Source organism: Penaeus japonicus, unplaced genomic scaffold (assembly GCF_977035675.1).
Source record: "Penaeus japonicus unplaced genomic scaffold, GWHDUDI00000001_assembly GWHDUDI00000004, whole genome shotgun sequence".
NCBI lineage: Eukaryota > Metazoa > Arthropoda > Malacostraca > Decapoda > Penaeidae > Penaeus > Penaeus japonicus.
The window spans coordinates 29,028,850-29,041,349 of NW_028234406.1; the positions used below are offsets into that span (position 1 = coordinate 29,028,850).

The 12,500-nt window shown below is 36.7% G+C and overlaps 1 protein-coding gene across 5 annotated transcripts in view; it reads left to right on the plus strand.

The window, feature by feature from the left end:
- CysRS-m (cysteine--tRNA ligase-like protein, mitochondrial) overlaps positions 1-12,500 on the plus strand; it is an 18,436-nt gene that overhangs the window by 646 nt on the left and 5,290 nt on the right. For 3 of the 5 annotated variants that reach the window (XM_043022155.2, XM_043022157.2, XM_043022158.2), the window contains exons 2-10: positions 3,174-3,299; positions 5,279-5,367; positions 5,558-5,646; positions 5,787-5,904; positions 6,599-6,776; positions 6,972-7,179; positions 7,381-7,514; positions 8,787-8,918; positions 9,180-9,316. In XM_043022155.2, the coding sequence (XP_042878089.2) occupies positions 3,176-3,299; positions 5,279-5,367; positions 5,558-5,646; positions 5,787-5,904; positions 6,599-6,776; positions 6,972-7,179; positions 7,381-7,514; positions 8,787-8,918; positions 9,180-9,316 (1,209 nt within the window). In that variant the 5' untranslated portion in view covers positions 3,174-3,175. Of the gene's footprint in view, positions 1-2,475; positions 2,622-2,730; positions 2,875-3,173; positions 3,300-5,278; positions 5,368-5,557; positions 5,647-5,786; positions 5,905-6,598; positions 6,777-6,971; positions 7,180-7,380; positions 7,515-8,786; positions 8,919-9,179; positions 9,317-12,500 lie in introns of those variants that run through there. The other 2 variants (XM_043022154.2, XM_043022156.2) reach the window with 2 other exon arrangements.

Genomic DNA, 12,500 nt, shown 5'->3' on the forward strand with positions numbered 1-12,500 from the left:
CGACAATGATATTGGCTCTGGTAGCTGTTGAAGGCATGTAGTGTGATTGGGATGTTGCTGGTTGAAATGAATAATAATGATGATAATGCAGTAAATTTTCCGAATAACGCCGCGTTACTCAATACCACAAAAGTGGTATCAGTGGATTCCTCTCAACCTCTACTATTAATATATAGTGGAGATAATGCGCGCTTCCACCCCTGGATCCCACAATCTGGGTCCCGATAGTAGGGGAAGGCAGGAAGTATATCAGGGAAATTGCAGGCTAAAATATGAATCTTGGGCATATTTCATATGCAAAATCTTAGCCCAACCTCACTTTGCCTAGTTTTGATGTCAACCTTTGCCAAGAGGGGGCCACACCCCCCTGTGGACCTCCCCTATTCAGGGCACTTTGTGATACTTATGATATGTAATTAGTTCTGTAGATGAAAATGCTGCGACCCACCATGAATAATCCTCACACTGCGCCATGATGACAACAACTGAGACTTCATCTCATATATTCCTCAGGGTAGGAAACTAGGACCGATAATGACGAGACCACTCAATAGAGGGCTCTCAATAATTATACTGTAAACAATGTGGAATATTGCGCCATCTATCGAGAGAACATAACAGTGCATGCAGGTAATTCATTGGGGGTTTCTAGTTGTAAACAACCATGTTTGAATTTCAGGCCGAGGATGGTGGTTATCAAGGTATGTTGCACGAAGTGCCTTGAATAAGGGGGGGTCTGTGGGGTGAAGTCCCCCTTGGCTAGGGCTTAATTCAAAACTAGGTAAAGTTAGGTAGGTAATTGGGCTAAGATTTTGCATACGAAATATGCCCCAAAGTAGAATGGGGTAGCACAAAGTGCCTTAAAAAAGGGGATCCAGATTGTGGGGTCCAGGGGTGGAAGCACGCACTATTTCCACTATATATGAACAGTAGAGGTTGAGAGGAATCCATCGATTCCACATTTTTACATGGCACATTCTCATATTTACCAATACAGTTAATATTGCTGACAAAGACCATTTATTAGATTATATGGCATGCCTAGAACAATGTCTACCAAAGGTGTCAGAAAAGTTTATTAGAAAGTACATCTAGTCTGTGAATTCTCGCTCAGCACAAACATCCATCTGGAGATTCACTTTTCATTAAATATCCAGTACTATTGGCAGATATTTTAGTTGTGGAATCATTTAATTTCATGTTATTCCATTGCTATGGAATTATTTTATCTTGTCTCATTTTCCTATCTTAATTGTTACATGGTTCAAACTAGGTGTTTTCATACTTTAAGAAATGCTAAAAAAAAAGAATCAAGTCAAATAAATAAAAAAGATATCACCGAGGATTGTCATTGATATATATGGCCTTTATTTTACGTTTTATTTATCAATAAATGGTGTGTAAGACAAAGATTAAATAAATTATATTCCACAATGACCTTTTTGAGGTCTATGAAGACACCTCAAAATCTAAAACTGTTATGTATCTGTTGTAATGGTTTGCGATTCCAAAGTTTGTACATGGAGTGTAGTGCCATTATTATTTACATGTCTGCAAAGTTCAAATGGTGTCTGTTGTTTTTTATTTACCTTGGCATTTCCAAGAACATTTCTCAGTTGCATACTAAAGTTATGCATTAGAGTTAGTATTTTTTAAAAGTAAAGAATATAAAAAAAGGTATCACTAACTTGTGAAGGTTATGTGTCCGAAGGAAATAAGATACACTAAAGTGATATCAGCTTCATTGGTCTCCAGCCATAATTCATAAGTAATATTATTTGACATTATATTGTGTTGTATTATTGTAGGACTTTGTAATGTCTTTAGTAATACAAACAGAATGTTTGTGTACAGTGGATTATAGCTCAGTACAACTCAGTTCACCTGCAAACAGTAAGCTTTCTTTTGGCGATGTGGTTGTATTGGACAAAGATAAATTTGTTTCTAGAAAAAAGATCTAAGCCATTTGGCATCTACTGGCTGTCAGCATTTGTGCTTTGGAACATTGCTATAAATTTGGCAGTTTCAGTTTGTGTGTCCTTCACTTAGCCAGATATGGCATCCCACTGCTCCAGCTGACTTACAGTGGTTGTTGCCACTATATTACTTTAGATTACTGATATTTCATCTAAGAGACCAGCAAAGGCAGTACATGCATCACTTTTGACTTGTTTACTGAAAGCTACATTAGTTCAGTAAATCCACTCCCCTGTTAACTATTTGTGTAAAATTTCTAGACTGTTACAACCCATCTTCTTATCTCTTCTTCCAATTTTTACTTCTGCTTTTTGGAGATGTGCCCATGCAAACAAATAAAGACCATACAACAAGAAGTCACTCTTAGTATTTTGCAAAGAAGCATATAAGCAATTTTCATTTTTTTTATGGACTTTCATACTAGTTCTACCTCTTAAGTGAACAGGGACATGGCTGCATAAGTAATGATAAGATAAGAAATGCCTATCTGGGTACAAATTTTTTCTCTATGTATGTGTGTTTGCATATTATATATTTTATAGTGTGAAGGGGGAATGACGCCTTCTTTGATTTAACTGGTAGTGGTGAATCATTATGATGTTTTGTAATATTTAATATTTTCTATATCTTCTGCACCTCAATTGGTAAGTCTTTGTTACTATTTGCATGTTAATAGAATTTCTTTCCAGTTTTACTGTATGAAACATACTAACAACTTTGGTATCTGTGAATCTTTTAATGTAGTGGGTCTCAACATGTGTTCTGCTAAACCCCAGGGTTCTGTGAAGAGGTCTTGAGAGTTCAATGGCACATTTAACTTCATGTTCAATGAAAATTTGTCTTTGAATTTTCTATGTGTACAAATGTGTAGGACCCCAGAATTCCACAGTTTATAAGGCAAGAACAATAAGAGATTTACCTGAAAAGCAGTATCATATTGTTATGTCCTGACTCTCTTTATATGGTTGGGTCCCACTGAGTGACAGCACCCGTGAAAGTGATCCAGTGCTGGGAAAAGATTAAGAACCACTGATTTAGGGCATATTGTGGAATCTTAATGAAACCTTCTTTCCCTTTTTTTTTTTTTTTTTTTTTTTTGCTACATATAGATAGCCTGGAAAAAAATCACTATTCAAAATAAGAATACTTGTATTTCTGATGAAGGTATTTTCTTAATGATTTATTCTTACAATCAGAGATGGCAGCCACACGTTGCATGGGGTGTTTGGTGCTGCGTCATGCTCCTGTCTTCAGGTCTCATGAACTACTTGCCATATCAAGCAGAGTTCGTCAGGCAAATGTCGTTTATCCATTTATGTTAGGTGAGTTGTTTGTAATTTGTAACAAATGGTTTATTCATGCCTTGTTCAAGTTTAGTCTGCCTGGCATTTCATTCCTCTTTTTTTTTATCCTACTTATATATAGATATGACTAAACTGTATTCACACTATTTACTAAATTGTTATGAATTATGCTCTTTTGTATTTAGATGATTTTACACAACAAATGCTATCACATATGCAACCGTTATATGCATAAGCTATGTGCATTCCCATATATTTTATTGTTTCTTCTTTCATGATGTGTAGGAATTATCTTTTTGTTCTTCTTCTTCTACATCTGCTTCTCCTTCTTCTTCTTCTTCTTCTTCTTCTTCTTCTTCTTCTCCATCTCCATCTCCATCTCCATCTCCTCCTCCTCTTCTTCTTCTTCTCCTTCTTCTCCTTCTTCTTCTTCATCTTCTTCCTCCTCCTTATCTTTCTTATCCTCCTCCTCCTCCTCCTCCTCCTCCTCCTCCTCCTCCTGTAACAAAGTCGTGTGTTGTTACCTCACTGCTTGCCAACAATGTAACAAACCCGTGTGTTGTTATGTCACCGCTTGCCAGCAGTGTAATAAAGTTGTAGTTTTGTTTGGTGGTGAGTGAAGTTAAAGTTGTGGCAGACTTGATGGTTTATTTCTACGGGAACTTGGTAGCGTGGGGTACAGCTGACAAGCGTGGCAGAGGCACCCGGAGAGGAGCGGGGCGACGTGCCATGCCTGCGAGGGCGAGCGGTCAGAGTCTGCAGGAGGCTGGGTGTGTTCTCTCCAGAGAGATGGTCTCCAGAATGATGCTAGACTCAACTAACATTGGCAGAACAAAATACGGTTTTGAAGTACATAGCAACTCAAAAAATAGTTCAAGTTACATTCACAGTAAAAATGGTTACAAGAGGGGACAGGCTGTTTGCCAGAGGCAACCTTTATTTATGGCCTGAGGAACAAGGGGAAAAGGGCAAAATACATGTAAGAGTAGTGATCATGAATATCCATACAAATAATGATCGTACATATATAATCAAGGACTGAGTGCAATGAGAGCATCATTTTGAGTATAAACAAGATAAACTTTCTATGTGAAAGACACTGATAATTGTATAAAACATGGCGTGGGAACACAACGATGGGCTCTGGTCAATTTATAGAAAAGGTACTTTCTTGACCTGGGTCGACGAGGGGAAACAGGACGTAAACCGCAGAATGCACTTGTGCTGAGGCGGTTACACTCCTCCTCCTCTCTTCCCCCTCCTCCTCCTCCTCTCTTAATCCTGCTCCTCTCCTCCCCTCCTCCTCCTCTCTTCCTCCTCTCTTCCTCCTCTCTTCCTCCTCTCTTCCTCCTCTCTTCCTCCTCCTCCTCTCTTCCTCCTCCTCCTCTCTTTCTCCTCCTCTCTTACTCCTACTCCTACTCCTACTCTTGAACCTACTCCTACTCTCGAACCTACTCCTACTCTTGAACCTACTCCTCACCCCTCATCCTCACCCCTCATCCTCATCCTTATCCTCCTCCTCATCCTTATCCTCCTCCTCATCCTCCTCCTCCTCCTCCTCCTCCTCCTCCTCCTCCTCCTCCTCCTCCTCCTCCTCCTCCTCCTCCTCCTCCTCCTCCTCCTCCTCCTCCTCCTCTTATTGCTGCTCCTCCTTCTCTTATTCCTCCTCCTTTTCTTATTCCTCTTCCTTTTCTTATTCCTCTTCTTCTTCTTCTTTTTCTTCTTCTTCTTCATCTTTCTTCTCCTCCTCCGTCTCATGTGTTGTCTTCATTTTCATATGTGTCCAGATCCATATAGACCCTACCAAAAGAAAAATGTCCATAATGGTATGATGTATTTATGATGTTTTTATGGATCCATAATCCCTTCTCATGCTTTTTTATTAGGCTCTTACATTGATTTCATTGGGCTCTTATGTTGATTTTATTGTACTTTTAGGATAGTTATGCAGAATCTTGCAAATTTACAATGCCCTCATTTGTTACTGAATATTCCAGGTAAACGATGGTATTCGAGTAAAGGATGGACACTGCCAGAAGGTTATGATACTGGAATTTCCATATATAATAGTGCAGTCAGAGAAAAGGTAACTGTGTACTTGGCTGTGAAATTGTGACCATCTGCTTCGATAATAATGGTTAAAAGATTTCATTTATCAATCACTATCACTCAAATCATTATGTCAATTTTAGAGGCACATGTTTCTGTTTAGGTTTCAAGAATATAATCATACCATATTCGAGGGCTGTGGCATTGATACTTACCTTCTCTCTCAGGTCCCATTGAAGACTATACAGCCTGGTCTCATAATGTGGTATTCCTGCGGCCCAACTGTGTACGACTCTGCACATATTGGCCATGCCTTGTGAGTTCAAAAGTGTTTGATTTTGTTGTAAGTATTCAGTAGACGACAATTTAATTGAAATAAATTATTGATGAAAGGCACTCACAGCTAGGTTTTATTTGGTTTTCCAACTTTAATCTTTTGTATTTTTGATTTTGCAGGTCATATGTGAAATTTGACATTATAAGGAGAATTCTGACCAAGATGTTTGACCTTAATGTCGTGATGCTTTTAGGGGTGACTGACATTGATGACAAAATAATCAGACGGGCCCAGGATGTAAGTGTTATAGCAATTTATTGTCATTTTTTTCACAAATTGCAATTCAAATTGTCATTCTTATTTTGTATGTAGAGGCCCTTAATGTACTGTGCACTGTTATGATTCAAATTTGAGATAGCAACAATTTGTCTTCAATGTAAAGATAATTAATTTTCCCAAAGATAGACTCCTTGTGACACCACTGTTCTTAACATTCTAGGCCAGTTTGACATTGTTTACCTATTCACCTCTGTGAGCAGTTGGATTATATCAGTATCACATTTGATTTCTTCAATTCAATAAGTATACAGTGCACACATATTTATTTGACAGTATCCAAAGTTTATATACATTTTATGACTTCCACCATTGCTGTTGAAATGAAGAGCTTTAGGTAACAGTTATGTTGCTGGTTATGAAATAGTAAAGTTACACCTTGTTACTTGAGCCTATTTTACACTAAAGCAATTTTTGATGATAACATCAATATTTGACTGCAGCTTATTTGCCAGGTTATGATGTATGTGTAAGAGTTGTGAAAGTTACCAAAAGATGCAAAATATTCATGGATCCATCTCCATCTAATGTATATGTAGTTCATTGACATATAAAGTAGTCTTAGAAGATTAATGATATGATTTTCCCGCTTTCAATACCTGGAGATTCCATGTACGTTCCTCAATTAGTCCATTCTCCAATTTACTTCCCCCAGCTAGGTGTTGGTTTCCGGGAAGTAACGGAATACTACGAGGAAGAGTTTTTTAGTGACATGGACAGGTTGAGAGTCATGAGGCCCACTATAGCACCAAGAGTTACAGAACATATACCACACATTATTAGCTTTATTCAGAAAGTTATAGAGAAGAAACTTGCTTATATTGTAAGTGATGGTGAGTGTAGGATAACTTTCTAACTTTTAGAGCAGTGTGTGTATATATATATATTTTTTCAAGTAGATCTGTCTTTATTGAATTATTCTCAAGTGCAATAATAGTCATTCCTTGAAATAATGGCAGTTGTGATAATTGCTGAAAAGCTTTTCATCCTACTGCACATCTATTACTATATATTTGTATTTCTCACAGGTTCAGTATACTTCGATACAGTAGCTTATGGTAAATATGGGAAAATGGTACCACTTCCAAAAATAACAGATCTTTCAAAAAGCAACATGAAAAAAAATGCACGTGATTTTGCCCTGTGGAAAGGTGCCAAACCTGGAGAGCCTTATTGGGACTCCCCCTGGGGCCATGGTAGGCCAGGTTGGCACATTGAGTGCTCGGCAATGGCAAGGTAAGATGGAATGGAACAGTATACATCAGAAACCCTGATTCGTGTTCTGGAACAACATGTAGCTTCCTAGAATTTGGTTCTCCTGTTCAAGATTTTAATATTTTTGTTGTTCTTAAATTTGTCTCATTACTTGATATTTTTTACCTAAATGTATTGAGCTTGATTATACAGTAAATTTTTTGTCTTATTTTTTTCTTACAGTCACATTCTTGGATCACAAATAGACCTCCATTCTGGTGGTATCGACCTGCTTTTTCCTCATCATGAAAATGAGGAAGCCCAATGCTGCGCATACCACAGCTGTAATCAGTGGTGTAACTATTGGTTACACACAGGTAAGGGTTATTACCCATGATGAAAGTTACAACTGATTTATTTTGTAAAATCATAGTGATAGTTACAGGCAATTTTTGGTTATTGAAGAAAGTGACCAAGATAATGACAGTTGACATGACATTCATATCATGGCTTGTCTGGTCTTTTTCCCGGTGGTATGAATGCCACGTCATGACTTTGTCTGGCCACTTGACTAAGTGATAGGGTGTGTAGTGGCTGGCCACCACCTCAGCATACAAATATCCTGCAGCATTAGGCTTGCACATTCGAAATACCCCCACGAAATGTCCATACAAAACCATCCCATTGTTAATTGGTTAAGAGTGCTTAAATTGGTGATATAGGTTGCTCACTGAACTTGACTTTCAATTGCTTTCAGCTAAAAACTCAAAGCTTGTAGTTATTCATGTTGCCTTGATGTAGAAGTGTACTTTATTAACCCATTCACGCCGGAACGATCCAGCTCTGAATGGTCAGAATGCCAGGGTTTTCAAACGCATAAGCCTAACGCCAAGGGATTCTCGGGTGCACTAGCTGCAAGCCTAGGCTGTCTGCCGGCCTTGACCAAATATCTCATCGCCGGCGTCTGACCCAAAAAAACACAAAACGTATCAGCACATCATCCAGCGCGAATAGGTTAAGATCATGAACTGTATTGGACACTCAAAGAAGGAGTGGAGGTTTTGATTTAATTTCATCAAGAATATTTTAATTTCTGCAATGTAATTATGATCTCTTTCCAAATACAATAGTGTAAATTATGGAAAGACATTTAAATATTGCAAAGCTGGAGGGGAGCTTCATGCTAAGGCTTTGATAGACAGACAATCAACCCTACCTAGATGGCCCATATCTTAAGATGTTCAGCCTGGTTTGGGCATCTTCAGATGTGTGTGTTTTCTATTATTTTCTAGATTTATGGTATAATAAATGAGTCTATATGTTATATTTGCAAAGAGATACTAATTAGCATTTGGTAAGATAGGGCATCATAATTGAAGAAATGAATAGCTTTTAATTTCATCAAAAGGAAAAATACAGTATGAAAGTGATCCACCCTGCAAAACAGACTTGTGGAGGGGTTAATGTATGACATTGACTATTAAAGAATTAGTAGCCTGGGCACATAGAAAGCTGAAAGGTTTGATATTTTATTCAAGAATTGACAATAAATATATCTTAAAACTGAAAGAATTAATCTTGTTAACAGAACAAAAGATCTTCAATTCTGTTCAGATATAATAATAGTTGTTAAATTTACCTTTTTTCAGGTCATTTGCATGCCAAAGGTGCAGAGAAAATGTCCAAGTCTCTTTATAACACTATAAGTGTAAGTGAACTACTGGAGCAGCACTCTGTCAACGCATTCAGACTCTTCTGCCTCCTGTCACATTACCGTAATAGTGAGTATCAGTTATTTCCTGTGTTACTAATTTTTCTTTCTGTGTGTGTGTGTGTGTGTGTGTGTCTGTGCATGTGTCTGTGTCTGTGCCTCTGTGTCTGTATGTCTGTGTGTCTGTGTCTACAGAAATGGCTTCCCCAATCAAAACTTAATTTTATCATGTTTGTAGGTGACAGATTATCATTTGTTCCAAAGAACAAAGAATAAAAACATCATGTGTTTATGATTACAAGTAACATTTCCACCTGATACCCTATTATAGAAGTCGACTACACACCAACCTCAATGGCCCAAGCAAAAGCCCACCTTCGGAGGATAAGAGCATTCCTCCAAGACGCCTATGCCTACATCAACGGGCAGCTCAAATGCGGACCTCTTGATGAAGTAGGACTTAAAAAGGTACAAAGTCTTTTTGTTTTTTGGGTCATTTATATCTGTGAACCCATTTTTTTATTCCTTCTTTTTTTTCTTTCTTTTTTTTGTTTGTAGAAAACTGCTGCCTAGTTTCTTGCATATGGGTGTTATTGTATAAGGATGGGTATAAAGGAATGTGTAAAGTTAAATTATGCCATGAAATTTATGAAATGGGTTCCATATTCTATACACTTGTGATGCTATTGTTATATTTCTTGCTTTACTTTGTATTCATAGTGCAAATTTATATACATTTTGATAGGAAAACTTTCAAAAGTACACCTCAGAGCATATGAGAATAGAATAACTTTAGGATAAATATATGTAAAGACTGCATTTAAATTCCTAGAAACAGGAAGACAAAAGATTAGAATTTGACATGAATGATTTCAAATCTTTGTGATTTTTGAAGGCATTAAAAAAAAAGAAAAGAAAAATGTTTCATATAAAAAAGAGAATCCTCATAATTGGTCTTCATCCACTAAAGGAATTCCATTGTTACATTATCCTGTAGATGCTTTTATATGAATATATTACATTAATGATTTCATAGATTTTAAACATAATTACATGACATTTTATATATATATTTACCAGATGCACCACTTAACCCATTGGCGACAGCTGTCGTAACATGTATGATGCAGGAGTTTTTGGCAGGCATCATGATGTACATGACACTGGGAGATTTTGGATCACTTTTCTTAATTGTACTATGAGTAATGAGTGAGTAATGATGACAGTTACAATCATAATTACTATAATTCCATAATATTAAGCAAAATGGGTTTCACCTAAAATCATAAACCTAGATGGCACAACTTTCTCCTAGCAACAGCAGGAAAGAGAGCCTTGCATGGCACCCATCTACGGTCTAGCAAGCACTATCTTTAGAGAGCAATGGCACACACAAAGCTGCTGACCTCTTGCACAAAAGCACCAGTGATGAAGGATGTGAAAGCAGAACAAGAAGAGGAAGGTGACTCAAACCATGCCCAGTGTCTGCAATGTGCCCCTGTGCCAGTAAGGCTGCCTTATACTGTGGCACTCACAGCATAAGCACAGCTTTCCTTCCTTTTCCATCGAGTCCCGTCCAAACTCATGAGTTTCCACTGTCACCTGGCGGTTACTGACATAACTGGGCACTGCGTTGGGTAAGGACCAAGCTTAGATCGAGTCAACACTCGTTGGCACATTCTTTCACGAGTCAGCACACGCTGACACAGACGGGCTCGCCTCAGTGCATACAAGCCCGGTGTAGCACCTGCTCCGCAAATCTGGCTTATCCTTATCCTTCCTCTTCCCCATCTCTTCTTGTTATTTTTATTGTGGATGGTTATTTTTTTCGTATTTGTTTATGACAGTACATGAATACAAAAAAAGATAAAGTTGCATTTTGTCCTCCCATAAAACAGCAATACTTTTATCACACTGAGTATAAAGAAAATAATGAGCTAATATGGACCCTATACTACAATTTTAGTCAACTGCAGAATTGATAGAGCCTACCAGTCTCTCAATACAATAGAACACAAAAAAAAAAAAATGACAAACATAAAAATGGACTTAATTTTACAATGAGTGACAGGGAGAGAGAGTAGGAAAAGTCAAGGTATATTGCATGAAGCTGCCTCACTCTGAAATAAAACTCATCCTGGAGACTAGGCAAGCAAATCTATCCCCATCTGCAATTATAGTAATTATGACGGCAATTGTCATCATCACTAACTCATTACTCAGAGTACAATGAAATAACACAATGATCCAAAACCCCCAAACGCCATGACACCATCGCAGGCAGGTCATGTATGTAATGATGCCTGTCTGCAATGGGTTAAAATGTTTAACCCAATGGCAATGGTCACCTGTACAAGATACAAAATAAAAGTGGGGCAATATTTTTTTCACCTTCTCTTTCAATTTAAGCATCCAAAAATGAGGGTTTAGATCAACTTTAGAAAGCACTATCTCAAGAGTAGCACTGTAAGAACCACAAAACTCCACATTATATAGTGTACAGAACAAAGAGCAGCCTCCATAGGTGGTCTCTTGAATTTTCATCCACCCTCGGCATGGCATGCATAAATCCTTTTTTTTTTTTTTTTTCTTTAACTTTGATCATTGCAATTTCAACCATTCATGCCTTTTTCTTAGTTTTTTCTCAAGGCTTTTTTTTTCTTTTTTTTATTAGTTCATTAATGTTTAAGTTATAGTAAAAAAAACTGAGGATATCTAGTTGCTCAAATTACGGGCTTAATTTTTGACAGAAAGATGGGACAGGTCTCATACTATTCAGTAAAACAGTGGTCTGAGTAGGCCTACTCAACATGTTGTAGTTCTGATATCATATTCATGTTGTAGATAGTATTTTGGTTTATATTTCTCCCATTTATGTGAGAAAAAAAATGAAAATGTAGAATGGGTAGACAGCAACCGCTGTACATTGGAAGGAAATGAGACCGGACCCACCTTCATCCTAAATAAGGGGGGACAGAATATTTAAGGAGATGATTGCATCTAAATGTATGCTTAGTCACATTACTTGAATTGAATTTCTATATTTTTTTTAATGAAAATATATGTATATATGTATCTTTTAGTTCTTTCTTTTGTTTTTTCACCATTATTTCTTTCTTTCTTTTGCTAAAATAGGGAGAGGGGAATCAAAATTTCAATTTCCTTTTTTTTTTCTTTTATATTGTATTCATATTATAGTCCTCTGAAATTGAGTATTTTGGTAAAAATAAGAAAATGAAAACAGTGGAATGTACATGTGACCATTGTCTTTTTTTAATGAAATGAAACAAGTAATATCCTCATTGGTCAAGAAATAGGCTACAACCTGAACAAGGGAGGGGAAAAAATCCTCCTGCAACCCATATGAGTATCTACAAAAAAATAGTGTAAAGATATGAAAAATATATATATACAATTGATGTAAAGAAAATTGGGAAAATCTGTATTTAACTTTTTATAGTGACTTTATGGAATTTAACCCCTCCTCACCTATCCACCTATATTTTTTTGTTTTTTATAATATATATATATATATTTATATATATATATATATATATATATATATATATATATATATATATATATATATATATATATATATATATATATATATATATATATATATATATAGATAGATAGATAGATAGATAGA